This window comes from Arvicola amphibius, chromosome 1 (genome assembly GCF_903992535.2).
Source record: "Arvicola amphibius chromosome 1, mArvAmp1.2, whole genome shotgun sequence".
In the NCBI taxonomy this organism is placed as follows: Eukaryota; Metazoa; Chordata; class Mammalia; order Rodentia; family Cricetidae; genus Arvicola; species Arvicola amphibius.
This window is the reverse complement of record NC_052047.1, coordinates 127536791-127555045: the sequence shown is the minus strand read 5'-3', so window position 1 is coordinate 127555045 and position 18255 is coordinate 127536791. Positions and strand designations below refer to the sequence as shown.

General features: G+C 47.2%; 1 protein-coding gene across 4 annotated transcripts in view; it reads left to right on the top strand.

The window, feature by feature from the left end:
* Window positions 1–1120: 1120 nt before the first annotated feature.
* The window catches only part of Nsmce1 (NSE1 homolog, SMC5-SMC6 complex component), a 30159-nt gene continuing 13024 nt past the window's right edge, over window positions 1121–18255 (top strand). For 2 of the 4 annotated variants that reach the window (XM_038342280.1, XM_038342252.1), the window contains exons 1-2: window positions 1121–1164; window positions 7790–7935. In XM_038342280.1, the coding sequence (XP_038198208.1) occupies window positions 7800–7935 (136 nt within the window). In that variant the 5' untranslated portion in view covers window positions 1121–1164; window positions 7790–7799. The other 2 variants (XM_038342262.1, XM_038342271.1) reach the window with 2 other exon arrangements.

Here is an 18255-nt window from a genome sequence, read left to right as displayed (position 1 = left end):
TCTAGCTTCCTCTGTGCTATTCGTCAAACCTACTTAGTTGAAGACCTCTCCAAAGGTTAGGGAGCGGTCCAAGACTCCAGGGTGGATGAGAGGCAGAGTGAGAATGTGCTTTCAGAGATTTGACGACGCACTGTGTGCAACTGCATCATTAGTCACCCTTCCTGAGCCACGGTGCATCTCCAGCTCGAGACTGGGCCCTGGAATGTATGCAAAGGAAATGCCTTTAGCGGTCAACTGGAGAGACTTCAAAGTGACTCCTTTTGGTAATTTCATCAGGTCTCACAATTCTTAGGGAGCATGGCTAGGGCTTAACCAACACCATGCCACACTTCTCAGCTGCTCTCCTAGCTCCGGCAGCACATCAGTTCTTTGAAAGCTTGTGAACACTTCCGTATTCAGGACTTTTATTTGTGTGTGTTCGTGTGCGTGATGTGGAGGCCAGAAGTCAACTTTAGATGTGGTTCCTCAGATACCCTCCTCTCTCTCCTCTCTCTCTCTCTCTCTCTCTCTCTCTCTCTCTCTCTCTCTCTCTCTCTCTCTCTCTCTCTCTCTCTCTCTCTGTCTCTCTCTCTGTCTGTGTCTGTCTCTGTCTCTCTCTCTTCTTTTTTTGGTTTTTCGAGAGGTTTCACAGTAGCTATGGAGCCAGTTCTGGAACTCACTCTGTAGACCAGGCTGGTCTCGAACACACTGCCTGCCCAGTAAGCACTTTACAGACAAGAGTTATGTAACCGACTGTTATTAACTTCATTTAGCAGCTCCACGAATGGCCAGCGCTCAGCTAGTAACGGCAGAGCTAAGTTTCTAGCTCAGGCTACAGGAAAACAAAACCCACATTCTTCCTCTCCAGTTTAAAGCCAGCATTTTTAACCCACAAGACAGAACGTGGGCTCTCCTCCTCAGAGCTGGCAGCGGGGGCGGCGGAAGTCGTTCCGGGAAGTACAGAAGCTGCCCGGGAAACTTCGTAGCTTGGGACTCAACCCACAGCTGTTGAGGCGCCATAGCAACAGGGGTGGGGGGCGGGGAGCCGGACGTACTCCCCTGGTGGGCGGAAGAACGTGTGTAACTCACCAATAGGCGTTCCCTATTGCAGCTCTCCCCGCCTCGGAGGCGGGCCCCAAGAGCAACTTCCGGCGTGACCGCTGCTGGTCGGCTTCCGGGCGTGCGGTGCGTATGAAGGCCGCGGGGCGCTGCGGGGACCAAAGCGGGCGTCGTTGGGGCGACGGGAGGACCGCAGTGGGGTCTGCGGGGCGTACGAGAGCTGTGTCCGGCGCTGACGGGGATATTGAGGCCCGCAAAGGGCACGGATTGGGACCTAGCTCCGTAACAAGTTATTTGTTTATTTCTGATTTAACTTTTTAAGAATTGACTTTTTGAGGCGTGGTCTCACCATGTAGCCTAGGCTGCTCTGGAACTCGTGTAGTTCCTGTTTCTGACTCTTAATGGGCCAGGGGGAGAAAGTGCGCCTCGTCACTGTGTTCACTGTTAGGTGATAACCGCATGTACCACTCTGTCCCAAACGACCACCCCAGCCTCGTGCCTGCCCCTCAGTACCCCCTTTGTTTTGTTTATGGAGCCGGTATTTGAAAGCCCAAGGCTAAATGCGTTCAGAATTATCGGTTTGTCCGGTTTGGGAAAGGTTTAGGGTTCCTGTGCTGCACATAGTTCCTGTGTTGCACATAGTACTGATAACCCCAGATCACACGGCTAACCCAGGCCAAGTTCTCAAACGGAAGACTGGAGAAGGTATAGATAAGGAACCTAGACCGCGGTTTTACTTATTTGTAATTATGTGTACGATCATGTTTTTCAATACGGAGTTTCACTGTGTAGTCTTGACTGTCCTGGAATTCATTCTCTAGACCACTCAGAGATCCACCCGTCTCTGCCTCCTGAGTGCTGGTTTTAACGGTGTGCTCCACCACTGCTCGGCAATCATGATTTTGTTGTTCGTCGAGTTTTTTTTTTTGTTTTGTTTTAAATCTACTGGAAGTGGCATAAGAACAGAGACTGTTTTTGTTGTCCCGCCCCTTTCTCCATCACCGTCACCTGTGTCCCTCCTCTGTGAAAATGCCCCTCTTGAGGTTCTGGTGAGTTTAAAACCAGGCTGTGCGGTCGGAGCACTAACACTACCTAGCATAGGCCTCCCATTGGTGCCCAGGCTTTGCTTATTGTGTGGACCCCAGAATTTTAAAGTCCTTTGGGTAAGCAGCCAGTATCTTATGGTTAATCCTCTCTCTGTCTCTCTCCGTCTCTCACCTTCGATGGCTGTCATGGCTGTCGTAGCCACCCACAGGCACAGCTCCTGGGCACCTTTCCTACTCCCCCAAGTCACAGCATTTGACCTTGCCTTCTGCCACACTTCTCTCTTTGACTGTATTTACATATTTTTTATTATGTTACATGCCTATAATCTGAAGAACAAAATAAAAAGTTAGCACCTACATGTGTGCCACCACCAAATTAAGTATACTATTCCTCTCTCTGTCTATCTCTCTCTCACACACCACCACCACCACCACCACCACCACCACCACCACCACCACCACAACCGAGTCCTCTCTCCTCCTCAGAGCACGCACTGCTCTGGATTTGGCTTCCTTGCTGTTGGTAGGTCTCACTGACCGTGTATGGTCCTGTGATGAATACCATTTTCAGTGTTTGGCATCCTGTGTGAATGTGTGACTTGCTCTTTGCATCTGGTATAGTTTTGTGTTGTTGGTTTTTTTTTTTTTTTTTTTTTTGAGACAGAGTCTCTCTGTATCCCTGGCATTGTAGACCAGGCTGGCCTTGAACTCAGACCCATCTGTCTCTGCCTTAGTGCTGACGTGAAAGGCGTGTGCCATTATGTCCAGCTTTCATGCAGTTTTGAGCAGCATCCATGCTGATGTGAGTAGCCCTGCTTTCTTCTTCACTGTACTGGAGTCCACGATGTGATTAGAATCCCTTTAGATGGCTATTCCTTGGTTGATAGGCATTCATAGTGTTGCCAGAGTTCCGTTACGTGATGCCTCTATGGACACATTTCCTGGGGCCAGTATGGACACTTTTATAAGGAATGTATATAACAGTAGTGTTTCTGGGGCCACGCAAGACTGCTGAAATCTCCTCCACCAGAAGTGGAGGGAAGTCATAGCCAGGCATTCCACCGCTCTTACCCATCTGAAGATCCCTTTCTCTCCTGTCCCCTCCCTTTCTGTTCCTCTCCCTTCCCCTCCTGTTTTCTTCTCTTCTTTAGATTTACTTTATTATATATATGTGTATGTGTGTGTGAGTGTGGGTATGTGCTTGGTGCCCTCAGAGGTCAGAGGCCTTGGATCCCCTGAGCTGGACTTACAGGTGGTTGAGAGTGCTGGGAACAGAACTCCAGTCCCCAGCAAGAGCAGGGCATGCTTTTAACCCCTGAGCTGCCTCTCCTTTCTCTTTCCTTTTTGAAATGCAGTCTGTCTCTCTAGCCCACACTGGCCTGATCTCAAACTCGCTCTTCCTCTTGCTAAAGCTGTGTGGATTCCAGGATTCCTGGGTGTTGCTGTAGCCGTGTTAGTGTGGCGCTATATTCACTTGCCCAACCACAATAAGATTGATCAGTAAGTTTTTTTTTTTTTCCGTTTTTTTTCCAAGGCAAAGTTTCTCTGTAGTTTTGGTGCCTGTCCTGGAACTAGCTGTTGTAGACCAGGCTGGCCTCGAACTCACAGAGATCCGCCTGCCTCTGCCTCCCGAGTGCTGGGATTAAAGGCATGTGCCACCACCACTAGCTGACTGCTCAGCTTTTTAATGCACTCTTGTGTACACCAGCCTCTTACACTCTTTCTGTTCTTCCTTCTTGTTCTGTCGGGGTTCTTAGTGTATTCTAAAGAAGATTCTTGTGGTTATGTGTATTTTAAACACCTTCCAGCTTGTAGCCTCCTCCCCTTCCTTCCCCTCCTTTGGTATTTTTGGTGCAGGTTCTTTAATGAAATCAGTCAGTAATGTATTTTATGCTTTGTCCTTTGTGGCTTTTGTATCTTCTAAGGACATCTTTTTCTACTCTTGGATTATATGTTCTCCTAGTGTCATTTAAAGTTGTAAAGGTTTTCCTTTTTAAAAACCATGACCCTGTAGGTTTGAGTTTGTATATGGTGTGAGGTAGGGGTTAAATTTTATTTTTCACATACGGCTAATCATTTGCCTCAGCACTGTGTGTGTGCATATGCATGTGGGCGCGCACAGTGTGGGTATGTAACACTGCATGCAGGTGTAATTCGGAGGCCTACTTTTAGGATTGGTTCTCCTTTCACAGTGTGGGCCTGGGGAGCAAGTGAGGATGTCAGACTTGGGCTTGGCAGCAAGCATCCCCACCACTGACTGACTCATCTGTGAGCCCACCATGGCAGCTTTCACAGAAAGTTTGCTTTGGCCTGAGCCCTGTTCTCCACCATGTTCTGTCTCCATACTCACGCATACCTTCTGAGTTCCCCATTCTGCTCCACTGGTCTTACCTGTCAGTTTCTGTACCCTTGCCATGGTTCGTTCGCCATTCCTGTTCTGATGTCTGGTAGGACTAGTCTTCCCACCTTTGTTCAAAGATATTTGACGTTTTGTCTGTAGTTAGTTTTAGAATCAGCTTGTCAATCACATTTGGATAATTCACAGAGCCTGCTTGAATTTTGATTGACTTCGTATTGGCCTGATAGCATTGATTTAATGCCATTTTGAAGTGGCTTCTTTCATTTTTATGTTTGCTGCAGTTATTTTTATGTGCCATTTTGTAGATTAAAGACAGTTTCTGCAGCACAAGAGTGTAGCTCTGTGGTAGAGAACCTGTCTATCATGGGTTTGGCAATATATGTTGGACCCCCAGCATCACACACATGCATGCATGCATGCATGCACGTAGTTCCCCTGCTTTTCATCTTTGTTAGCTTTTTAGTGTGAATACGTTTTATCAACTTGTTTTTTTTTGTGTGAACTGACTCCATATTTGCTTTTTACCTTTATTCTGACTCCCGCTTTGTTGATTGATGCTGGAATGGATTATTTATTTATGTCTCTTCCTTTCTTTCCTTCTCTCTTGCTTTCACCCTACCAAGGCCTAGGATCATGGGGCCCCTGCATCACCAGACCTGGCTAGGAGGGATTATTTATAACTGCATTCCTTGAGCTCTGAACAAATGGACTTTTCTTAGTCACCTCTTTGGTATTGGCTTCTGACTCCATTGCCTCACGGTCAGTCTGGTCTGTAGCCTGGCTCTCCGGCTGCTTTGGCTTGTCCTGTTCTGCAGCCAGCATGGTGGGCGCAGTCATCCCTCTTCTGCTCTTACGTACATCACCTCTCCCTGTACTCTGTGTTGTGTTCGCCTTGTGAACCTGAGGACTGTGAGCTCCCACTTAGTGTGAACTGTGCTGCCAGGATCCTGATGAGCTGACCTTGAGGCTCATGAGGCCTCATTGTAAAGGCTGAACATTTTAAGCAGTTGTGTGTTCTTGTGTGACCTTTGGCCACTTTGTGATGCTCTCTATTTCTGCTAATCCTTTGTTTATTTTACCAGAAAGTCTATTTTGATTCATTAATTTAATAAAAGCTGTCTCAGTTTGCAGAATAGTAGGTTTGTATCATTAAGAAATAATGGAACATACTTTAAAATCTTATCTAAGAGTTTTTAATCTTTAAATTGGTTTTCCTTTCTTCTCTTTCCTTCCCCTCCCCTTTTCTGTATCCCAGGGGTTGAATCTAGGGCCTGGTGCATTTTAGGTGAGCTCTCTGTTATTGAACTATTTTTCTTCATTGTTATTATTAATCTAATTGTGTAACCAGAATTCATGTTGCCTGTCACGCAAAGGCAGAAATTGAATCTTTAAGCCATGCTTATTCATTGAGCTGGCAAACTGGGAAGACAGAATTAAATTAAAAAAGAAAAATCTAAGCCAGGCACGATAGTGCATGTCTTTTGTCTCAGCATGCTCAGGAGACAGAGGCAGGCAGAGACAGGAGGATTTCTATGAGTTTGAGGCTAGCCAACATAGTGCTTTTTACATAGTGCATATTAAGCCACCAGGGCTGCATACAGAGACTCTTTCTCAAAAACAAACACAAGTCTACCTTCCTTCTCTCATCTTCAGAAAGCTAATTGACAGGGGGCAGGAAACAGGCTGGCATTATTGCAGGGTGCAGTCTTGGGCCTCTGCTCTGGTGGTCAGCCTAACCTTCAGGGCTCATGATGCTTTTTTGGGTATCCTCTGCAAAGTTGTCCCTTTTATAGTCTTTCCTTGTGTTTGGGGAGAGGACGACCAGAGTGCGATGCTTGGGTGTGTGGCTGCCTGGCCTGCACTGTCCAAACAGCGAGGGCCTGCATGGACAAGAGTAGATAACAGAGAGGGGCAGACTTAGGGCTTGGTGAATGGTATATGCTGGTGAAGTGTTCTTGAAGATGGCTGGCAGTCAGGCAGGCAGAGAAAGTGGCTATGAGGAGTGTACCTTTCCAGCTTGGAGAGCCAGCCCATGAAGCTGACTACAATGACACAGTTTTTTATTTTTATGTCTTTTTTTCATTAAGTTCTTGGGAAGCCTTTGGTATTCTTATTTCACTTAAAAATCAGTTTTTTTCGCCTTAAAGATATGTTTTCTTATTGCTTTATAGACAAACAGGCTGAGCATAAGAGCTAAAAACGTTCTCATAGTCTGCTGGCCTAACGTCTTGGCAATATGCTTTTTGGAACACATGATCACCTCAGATGAGTGATAACTGCTTCACAGTGCTGAGCCATGCCACGAGCAGCAGCCAGCCAAAGGGGCTCGGTTGTAGTGCAGCGTAGATGTGTGTGAGGACCAGGCAGGCCTGGTAAGCAGGACTGTCAGTGCCTCCACCCATGTGCTTAGTGCTTACAGGGCCCCACCTGCCTGGCAGGAGCAGGTGTTTTGATCTGCCTTGTGTCGTGTGTTTATCAGCTCTGATCTTTGTGGTTTGTAGAGAGATAAGTTTTTATTACATTTATTTTTGTATGTGTGTGTCTCTGTGGGCGTGAACTGACACATGCCGTAGCATTTGTGTAGTGGTCAGAAGACAACTTGCACGAGTTGGTTCTTTCCTTCTACCATGTGGGTCCTGGGGATTGAACTCAGGATGTGAGCCTTAGTGGCAAATGTCTTTACCTGCTAAGGCATCTTGCTAGACCCAGAAGATAACTTTCTGAGAGAGTGCAGTGGACTGTAGAAATAGCCCACAGTCCTGTGATTGATGCTTTATTGGCAGCTGGGGAGAGTGGAAGGAAACCAGAGTCAAGTGCTTCTCGGGCGTGTTCTCAGCAGTGGGTGTTACACTTTTATAGGGAGAATTCAAAGCTTTGACTTAGTTTCTCCAAGGCCGTTGAGCTGGTAAGTGGTCCAACTAGGGTCCAGACTCAGAACTGTTCAGTCGTAATTGGCACAGGTTTGGTGTTTTCTGTGGCACTAGGCTATTACCTGTGTTGAGTCACCCGAGTTACAGAAGTTCTTGGGAGAATATTTCTGTCATTGTTCCCACTCTACAGGCCAGAAACTGAATAATATGGAGACTTCAGCTGCCTGCTTACCACTTCATACGTAGTTAGTCCAGGAGGCTGTGGTTCAGTTGTGGCTCCAGCAGCTTTCAGTCCACACTGCTCAAAACCAGTGGCACGAGCTTGAGCCCTGACCCAATCTGTTCACTCCTGCAGTTATCAGCACAAGGAGCCGAGCTCTGACAATCGCAGCAGTGTTTGCTTGTCAGCATGGACTAGGGCAGACCCCCCACTATTGGTCTTGTGCATGCAGGTGACGGTGGCTCTTCTTTTTCAGCTCCTCCGACATGCAGGGCAGCACGAGAAGAGCGGGTACCATGACGGATGTCCATCGGCGCTTCCTCCAGCTGCTGATGACCCACGGTGTGCTGGAGGAGTGGGAGGTCAAGCGCCTGCAGAACCATTGTTACAAGGTCCACGACCGTAAGTGTTGTGTCCCTGTTTCCAACAGCCCCTGGTCTGTATTGACCTAGTGATGTTGGGATAACAGCATGAGAGGTCATCTGGAAGTCCTGACCCGTCCATTCAAGACTCTGATCTCATCTTTCTCCACCTCCCTGAGTGACTCTTGATGCTTAGTCTGACAGGCAGAAGCCTGGACTCTGAAGGTGTGAGTTACACTTCACAACGGGGCTCCAGTGTATACTCCAGCTTTGTTGTCTGTCTTAGCTAGGGTTTCTATTGCTGTGAAGAGACATTATGAAAACAGCAACTCTTATAAAGGAAAACATTTAGTTGGGGTGGCTTCCATTTTTAGAGGTTTAGTCAATTATCATCATGGTGTGACATGGTGGCATGCAAGCAGACATGGTGCTGGAGAAGTATCCAAGTGTCCTACATCTTGATTTATAGGCAAGGGAATTGGTCTGTCTCACTGGGTGTGGCTTGAGCATATAAGAGACCTCAAAGCCTGCCTCCACAGTGACACCCTTCCTCCAACAAGACTACACCTTCTCCCAAAAGACCACACCTCCTATAGCATCACTCCCTTTGGGGAACATTTTCTTTCAAACTACCACATTCCACCCCGTGGTCCCCAAAGGCTTGTAGCCGTATCATAATCAAAAATGCGTTCAGTCCAACTTCAAAAGTCCCCATGGTCTATTACTGTCTCAAACCTATTTATAAGTCCAGAGATCAAAGTCTCTTATCTCTTAACTGTAATTCCCTATAAAATCAAAACCAAAAGCAGATTACTTACTTTCAACATTACCAAATGCAAGGAAGGGAGCATAGCAAGGAAACACTGGACAAAAGCAAGACTGAAAACCAGCTGGGCAAACTCTAAACTCTGCGTCTCCATGTCTGGTGTCAAAACACTCTTGAGATCTCCAGTTCCTTTCATTTTGTTGACTGCAGCACACAACTTTTCGTGGGCTGGTTCAGTTCCCTGTCAGCAGCTCTCCTCAGCAGGTGTTCCACGACTCTGGCATCTCTAACATCTTCCGGTCTCCAAGGCCGACCAGACTTCGGTTTCACAGCTTCACGCAATGGCCTCTCTAGGTCTCATTCAGGGACACCCCTGACACATGCCTGGCCTCAGTGGCTCTCCTTAGTCGCAGAGGCAAATTCCATAGCCCTTCCTTTTCTTCTGTCCCTAATTCCAGAACCACATTGCCAAAGCTGCCAGTTCTGCTTATTGGGGCTGGAACATGGCCTCCTTGTTCAATTCCATCTTCACCAGCTCTCTGTTTCCCATGGTTTCCTTCACTGTTGAAACTTGGCTGTTCTGGAACTCGCTCTATAGACCAGGTTGGCTTCAGACTCAGAGATCTGCCGGCCTCTGCCTCCCAAGTGATGGGATGAAAGGTGTGGGTCACCATTCCTGGCTCTAAGCTTCCTTTTAGTTCCTTCTCACAAATTGGAAACTTAGCTGGGTGGGATCTTGCCCTGCAGTCACCATTCTCTTTATTCTATTTCTTAATATATTTATCTCCTTAAACACAGGATTTTGCTCTATTCTACTTCCTGGTGCTCCTTTTCTCCTCAAATTTTACATTTTGTTATTTACCCTTCTTAGCTTGCTCCTTTTCATTATAAATCTCCATCAGAGTTAACATTAATAACCACACAACAGAGTCTACATCCAAAATACTTAAACCTCAGACAGACTTTTGGACAAGGACAAAAATCAGCCATGTTCTTTACCAAAATATCTAGGCCACATACTAACATTCTTCTCTGAAACCTCTTGATCCAGGCACCCACAGTTCAAATCACACCCAGCACCACTGTCTTCCAAACTCCCTTCAGCAGCACTTAAGGCATTCAACTGCTTCTCTAATCCACAGTCCCAAGGTCTGTATTCCTCCAAACAAAACTGTAGTCAGGTTTATCACAGCAATACCTCAGTCCCTGGTATTAACTTCTGCTTTAGGGTTTCAATTGCTATGAAGCAATACAATGACCATGGAGCTTTTATAAAGAAAAAACATTTAATTGGGGTGACTTACATTTTTAGAGGTTTAGTCCATTGTCATCATGGTGTGACATGGTGACATGCCGACAGACATGGAGCTGGAGAAGTAGCCAAGTGCCCTATATCTTGTCTTTCTTATGGGGCATGGCTTGAGCATATATGACCCTCAAAGCCTGCCTCCACAAGGACACACTTCCTCCAACAAGACTACACTTACTCCAACAAGGCCACATCTTCTTATAGTACCACTCCCGTTGGGGGCCATGTTCCTTCAAACCACCACAGTGTCCTTGTCTTCAAGGCGGGGAGAATGAGCGTAACTCACGGGATCCTGAGAGTTGAGTGTTTAAAGCAGAGTGCCTGGCACTGGAGGAGTGCTAGGTGACTGTTGTTAGGAAGAGGGCAGCTTAGCAAACTGGCAGGGCACAGCCTTAGACACAGCCAACCATGGAACAGGTGCCAGTTGTTCCCTGGGCTACCCTTACGCATTTGGAGCCTCTGCTCTGTAGGTCATGGGAGGTGTGAGATGGTACTTGGGGATGGGGGTTGGCACATACTGAGGCCTTCAGTCATTGGGGACAGTAGAAACATGAGGTCAGTAGTGAAAGATCCCTGGAAGCACAGAAAGCTGACCTTGCTGAGTATTTATATGGGCAGAGTTGGTAACTGAAAAGGAAAGATGACATTACTTTGCAGAATTAGTTTCTGGGAAAGTGCAGATTTTCCTTGCTCAGGAAAGTACCGGAGTGGACTGGAAGGCTGTGCTGTGTACTCAGAGGTGCTGGCTTTTGTGTGTGGGAAGGTGCAGAAGGAGATGGTCAGTGGGAACCAGACACTTCTTATGCTGTCTTCCTTTATGAAGGAAGAAAACTGAACGTGAACACATTAGAGTGTTAGTGTACTCTTTTTTGTTTGTTTTTCGAGACAGGGTTTCTCTGTGTAATAGCCCTAGCTGTCCTGGAACTCGCTTGCTAGCTCCTTAGTCAAGGCTGGCCTTAACTCACAGAGATCCGCCCACCTCTGCCTCTCTGGGATTAAAGGCGTGCGCCAAGACTGCCTGGTATTGTTAGTGAACTCTTAACAGTCTCTTCTAGCTCATGGCAATAAAAGTGTTTGGTTTTGTTCTGCATTTTTGTTTCCCTCCCTGTATTTCTAATTTTCAAGGGAAAAATGGCTTTAAAAAAAGTGAGCCCAGGCAGGAGGAGTGAGGAAAGGGGTGGGGCCGAGGACAGAGAGGAGAAGACACCAGGAAAGCACATGCAGATGGAGCTCTATAGAGGGAGGTGGCGCCCATAGAGACAAGGGTTAGTGGACTGAGAGAGGAAGGCAGACCATAGAAATGGGGTTCCTTCGAGATGTGCTGTGGGGAAAGAGTGAAGGAAGGCAGGAAGAAACCTGTTCTCCAAAGCAGTGGGTCATGAAACACTCTGGGAAGTTCCAGGAACGGGCTGATGCCCAGGAGCAAGCAGAGGCTGGAGGCCTGAGCGGAGCAGCCTGCGGAAGTGACCTCTACTCTGGAGCTGAGCTTACTGGCCTAGATAGGACAGAGTTATTTCAGATGATGAAGAGCTCTGAGCGCCAGGAGGGTTTGGAGCAGGCAAGTGTGATTAATGCCTGCTTGGGAGCTGACCTCTAAGAAGTCTGTGAGCTGTAGTTGCCTGAACAACAGTGAAAGGGGAACTTGAGAGACATTTACTGAGAGGGAGTCTTAGACCTGTCTCCCTGCTTCAAGCCCCACAGGACTTGACATGTACCCCTCAGCATCCTCCAGAGGTGGCCTGGCCATGCGCTTGCGCTCGCTCTCTCTCGTGCATGTGGAGGTCAGAGGGCAGCCCCAGTGTTGGCATTTACCTTCTACCTTGTTTGAGGCAAGGTCTCCTGCCCAAGCTTCCAGGATTCTTCTGTCTCTGCCCCATCTCCTCATGTGAGCATTGGGATTAGATTCGCACACTATGCCTGCTCTACCTGACTGCTGGGTATTGCGGCCCGTCCTCATGCTCGCATAGCTGAGACACATCTCCCTAGCACAAGACCATCTCTTAGCTACGGGGCAGTTTCTGCCTCTTCCTTTTGGTTTCTTGCTGACAGGCTAGGGTTGTGGTGCTGTGCTGGAGCTGTAGGATGCCTTAGTGCTGGGAGGCAAACTGTTCTTGCCTTTATTCGACCTCTAAGTCGTGACCCAACTTTGGAAAGTTCTGTAGACTGTGGTCTAGGAATGGATTTACAGCAGTACTCCCTTATCTGCTGGGATATGTTCCGAGGTCCCCGAGTGCACATCTGGAATTAGGACTAGGACTAAAGCGTGGATGTAAGCACAGCAGGAGACTCCCACAGTGATAAAGACCAAGTGAATGTGCACTCCTGTCCTTGTGCCGCTGTCCTGTCCTGTACTCACTCTACTGTGGCTGGCACGTGTTAAGTGAAGTACCAGAAAGTGGCACCTTGGCTAGGCGAGGCTTTGAACTGTCACACTGTGTGCAGCCTTTCTTCCTTTTTCTTTTCTTTTGTTTTCTTTCTTTCTTTCTTTCTTTCTTTCTTTCTTTCTTTCTTTCTTTCTTTCTTTCTTTCTTTTTTGTTTGTTTGAGACAGGGTCTCTCTGCGGTACTGGAACTCATTCTGTAGACAAGGTTGACCTTGAATTCACAGAGATCTGCCTGTGAGTGTTGGGATTAAAGGTGTGTGCCACCACACCTGGCCATGTGCACCAGTTTTTGTGCCTGCATGTGCTGAAGCAAACAGGATATAGCCAGTCTGTCATTTCCTGCCCACTATTAAAGAAATAAAAGGGCCACTTTCCAAGAATTTTTGTTACTAGAGATTTTAAAACAAATGATAATGGAGATAAATGATGTGAAATTAAAAATGCTTACAAGACCGAGTATTATTTTTCTTACATTTTGAAGTAGTGCCTAGGAAGGTCCCTTGTACAATGAGAAAAGCATTTTAAGAGAAGTGTGGTACAAAGCAGCAATTGACCTGTAGGGCATTCCCCTGCTATTGCGCATTCATGCGCACCAAAAGCCCTGCTTGTTCTAACCTCCCCTTTTACTGCCTGTAGGGGAGTTTTTATTCCTCATTCTCCTTTCAGGCAGAGTGTAGATTTGTCCTGAAGTTCTGGTGCAAAGCCTTCTGGCTCCTCAGAAAGAATCTGGAGACTTGTCTGTGTTTTGAGAGAACTTGGATTCTATCCAGGGTTTCTATCCATGTGCATGTACTTTGTTCCAGCAGTACAGCCTGAGGCTGTCAGCTCAGCTCTGTGCTAGGAACTGGTGACCTGAGTCTCACAAGACATATCATGTCTGTAGACGCCGCTTGTAATCTAGGTACACAGGACATTTAGAGAACAGAGGTCAGGACCTAAGTGGAGGATTTCCACATTGGGTTTACCCCAAGCATTCCAGAGATGGACAAGGTGCCAGCGAAGGCCAGTGAGCTCTTGAGAGACATACTGTGGGGTCCCCTGCCCCACACTAGACACAGATTGCTTTCTTCATTCTCCAGAGAGTGACTGGTATCCAGCAATTCACTTAAGTTTGACACTCTGTGAGATTAGCATCAGATTCCACAAGTTAAAGGGTGACAGTCCCACACACTGTCCCAATTCCAGGTGCTAGTTGCAAGTCTCGGGTCACCTACACTTCTGACTGTAAATCAAGGGCTTTTGTGACCCCATCCCCCTGTTAGATAATTTGCCAGACTGACTCAGTACTCAGGAAAGTACTCTATCTATATACATTTGCTGGTTGATTATTAGTGGATTATCTGCCCTAGTGATGTTGTGATATGACATCATCTATAGCTGTTCTGAGATGCATGTGGCGTGTTGGCTGTAGACTGGCCATGTCTGCTGTCAATTGTATAACTCAGACATAGGCAGATAGAGGAAATGTGTAGTGTGGGGCTTGGAAGGTGAGATCATGTGGTGCTTTTGAGCCTTCTAAGTATACCACCCTCCTGGAACCTGAAGTTCCTGGGGTCCCACTACTGCTCAAAGGTTTTATGAGGGTCTCATTCCATAGGTCTAATTGATTAGACTGTACCTATTTATAACTCAGTTTCTAGCTCTTCCTCTCCCTAGAGTTTGGGGGATTTTGATGCTGACAGTATCTTTCTGGTGACCAACCCCTACCTTGAAGCTACCTAGAGTTTCCTCATTAGAACAAAAGGTACCCCCTTCACCTTTGTCACCCTGGAAATTCCAGGGCTTTTAGGAGTTCTGTGCCAGAAACAGGGCAGAGGCTGGGTGACATTTCTTGTATGATAGGCAGCAATGGGGTAATACTGCAGCTGACCCGGCTGTCAGCTGTGCAGGGCACAGCCATGCATGGCAGCCTGCCCAAGCTGAGCTGGAGGCACATCCAGAGCACCTCAGAGGTTCTCAGTGTCAGGAGAGTCCCTGTCACCAGAGAAATGACCTCTTGAAGGCCAGAGAGCCAGGCAGCTTCTGGGAAGACTGGAAGAGTTGCCACTTCTAAGCCCAAGAACCCTCTCCGTAAATTTAAGTAAGAGATATAGATTGGTGGCTGGCTGGCAAAATGGCTCAGTGGGTAAAGGTGCTTTCCACTAAGCCTGATGACCTGAGTTCAGTCCCTAGGACCTACGTAGTGGAAAGAGAAAACCAACTCTCTGGCCCTTGCAGACATAAACAACTGTAAAGGGAAAATCAAATTAAGAATACAGATTAAGCATTCCTAAAGCAAATGCTCCACAATTTGAAACCTTCTGAGTACCAGCCTGGCACAGACAGAAGGTTCCTCACCGAGACTTGCATGCACATTCTTTAAGCTATTATATAAAATTGTCTTTGTCGTCAGGTGTGAGTGAATTTCGTGATTAGACTGGGTTCTCATCCCAAGATGTCTTGTTATGTACAGTCAAGTCTGAAAAAGGTCCAGACTGCCTGCCTGTAATTCCAAGTCTGCCTTGACTCTGAGGGAATTGTGGTGAAGAGAAGGCAGTACCTGCTCCTTTATTTTATGAGGCCTGCATCCTGCATCATTATCACCTCAGGAAACAAGTCACAGACCGTGGTTTGAGCATCCCAAACCCTGATAAGTGGAACCCAACAATGCGTAAAAAGATGGTACAGATGATCAAGTGGGCTTGCTCTGGGAGTGGAGGGTGAGTTTGGTGTTTGAAAAGTCAACCAGTGAGGTTATGGAGCTCAGTTGGTAGTGTTTACCCAGCATGCATGGAGTTCTGGGTGTCCCTCTCAGATGGGCTGGAGCATGGAGGAGATGCTATGCTAGGCTTCTGCTCACTAAAGTGACTGATATGTATTATGTGGGAAGATGCTTTAAGAAATACGTTTTACTGTTGTGTGTGTGTATGTATTGGTGTAGGGGTTGCCTGCCAAGGTGTGCTTGTGGAAGTCAGCTTCTGTGCAGTCTGTCCTTCCACCTTTACCTGGGTTCTGGGGCTTGAACTCTGGTTCTACTGCCTCCATGGCAAGTGCTTTGCCAACTGAGCATCTCTGAAGCCAGGAGACATTTTGAGACAAGGTAATGTCTGCTTTGACCCACTGGCTCATCATCCACTAGCATTTCTCCCTAAATTCTTCCTCTAGGGACTGTTGGTGCCACTGACACTTTGGTGTTGATTTTGCTTTAAGTTTTATGTTAATTTTTAGTCAAGTTTAAAAATTATCATTTTGAAGATAAAATATCTAAAATGTTAGGTATAAAAAAATTAAGGGTTGGGCTAATGCCTTTAATCCCAGCACTTGGGAGGCAGAGGCAGGCAGATCTCTGAGATAGAGGCCAGCCTGGTCTACAAAGCGAGTTTCAGGACAGCCAGGGCTATATAGACCCTGTCTCAAACAAACAAAAATATTTTTGGCTAAAGAGATGGCTCAGAAGCCGGGCGGTGGTGGCGCACGCCTTTAATCCCAGCACTCGGGAGGCAGAGGCAGGCGGATCTCTGTGAGTTCGAGGCCAGCCTGGTCTACAAGAGCTAGTTCCAGGACAGGCTCTAAAAAAGCTTCAGAGAAACCCTGTCTCGAAAAACCAAAAAAAAAAAAAAAAAAAAAAAAAAAAAAAGAGATGGCTCAGGGGTTAAGAGCTCAGGGATGGCTACTCTTTTCTTTTTCTGTTTTCCTTGTTTTTTTTGTTTTTTTTGTTTTTTTTTTTTGAGACAGGGTCTCTCTGTATACTCTAAACTGTCTTGGAATTCACTATGTTAGCTTCAAACAGAGATCTACCTGCCTCTGCCTCCCAAAATCTGGAATTAAAGATGTGTGCCACCACTGCCTATCATTTGGGGTGGCTACTCTTGCAGAGGACCTGTGTACTCAGTTCCCTGCATCCACGCCGTGGCTTATAAACATCTGGAACTCCAGTTCCAGGGGATCCAATACCCTTTTCCGACCTCTAGCATATGGAGTGCATAAGCATCCAGGCAAGCAAAACACCCACAGACACTAAATAAATAAATACCTCTAAAAAATGGGAAGATTTGAAAACTTCGCAGTAAGCCTAACACACAAGTGCCTGCCATCTGCTGTAAAAACAGCTCAGTGAGTTTGGTATCCACCGAGCATGGGAGTCTTCCCAGCGTTCGCAAACCTTTCCCTGCCTCACCCTGCTGTGACTGTAGCAAGCTGCTGACACACCTGCACTGCTTTCCTTGTTCTGGTGAGTCACATCATGCTGACATTTTAGCTATGTTCCATTCTGTCATACTGTAAACACCTCTTCCCAGAGTAATTAGAAGCTGGCTCCAAATAAAATGATCTTGTATTTTTAATGAATTCATTGTACATCTATCTTCCGTGGCTGTGATGACCAGTTAATAGGCACACCTGAGTCTGGATATGTTTCCCCTGGAAGGAGTGCTAAGATGGGGTGGAGTTCTCTGGGTGAGCCACTGGAGTTCATCAGGAGAGGGACTGTGGAAGGAGAGAGGGGGGTGTGGTTAAGAGTAAAGAGATCGGCCTGAAGATGGGACATGGTATTTGACTCCACTCAGACAATACATGGATCAGGGCAGTCACTGATCAAATGGTATCAAATGAAGGTGAACGAGTGGCCTGTGCAGAGGGGGAATCCCAGAGTCCTGGTGACAGTGCATGCCTGTACCCACATCTAGCCCAGGGGATTGTGCTCCGCCTTAGACCTGCAGGATAAAGTACTGAAGGACGTCAGCTGGGCTGTGGAGCAGCTGGGCTGTGGAGCAGCTGGCTTCGAGCCTGTTCTATATAGGGACTGCTCCTCCCTGGGAGGTGGAGTGTGGAGGCCTTGGGTAGGTTGGTGCAGACTGCTGGCCTGGGGAAGCTGGAAGCAGGCAGATCCAGGGGATGCACACTTGGCCTGAGTTGAAGCAGGGAAGCTTTTCAGTTAATATGTCCTGGCCATGATGACCCTTTTAGCTCTGAGTAGGGGGCCTTTGTTTCCTGTGTTGGTTGTTAGGGCTGTGGTCTGACTTCACAAGTCTAGTTGGAGCTTGAGAAGCTGCCTGAGCTAGGCCTGTGGCTGCCTGGGCTACCGGCTCAAGGTTAAACTTTGAGTATGGTTGACCACTGCCTGTCTGTCCAGTTTTTGGAGAAGATATCTCCATCCTGCCTCAGTCAGAAACTACAACTTCATCTGATGGCCAGGGACCAATGTGGATCTTTAAATCTCCTCATTGGAGGCTTCCAGCCCACAGTGGAGTTTGTGCACTGCCCTGAAGGGTCTAAGTCAGTTAACATGCAAAAAAGAAAACACCATGTGTTTGTTTGGTTGGTTGTTTAATAAAAACCTGGCTGAGTGCGCAGTTGTCATAGCCTGCCCCTTAGGTGGAAACCTGAGAAGAACCTTGCCCATCAGGGATACAGTAAAGTGGGGTGCTCTGGCTTCAGCTGGGCCTCTCCTGTCCCCTGAAGTGCCCCCATCTGATACTCCTCGAGGGCACTGGGAAGCACAGAGCTGTTGCAGCTGCTGCTTCTCTAGAGGGTAGGTTGCAAGAGTAGTTGCAGTGGAATCTATACTAACAAGGTCACCAGTAAAATTCTGCTGAAAGTAGTTTGCATAGTCTGTGGCGATTTGTGTTGATGTTCAGAACTCAGCCATGCTGGGAAAGTGGCAGCGTGGAACAGTGCTGCACACCAGAGCTCTGGCCAGAGGAACGTGCTTGCATGGGTATACTGTGTACACGGGTGGCAGTGCTCATGGGCATTCAGGCCAGAGGCTGGACAGTTAGGTGCTCTGTAGTGAGCACACCACCTGTCTTATTTTGGTGCAGCTGAACAGACTTGCTCGCTAGAATGTCTTCCTATGGTAAACTGGCTACAGCATGTTTGGAAATGGGCCTCTCAACATAGTGTCTGAAACCTGAACTGGCTGACC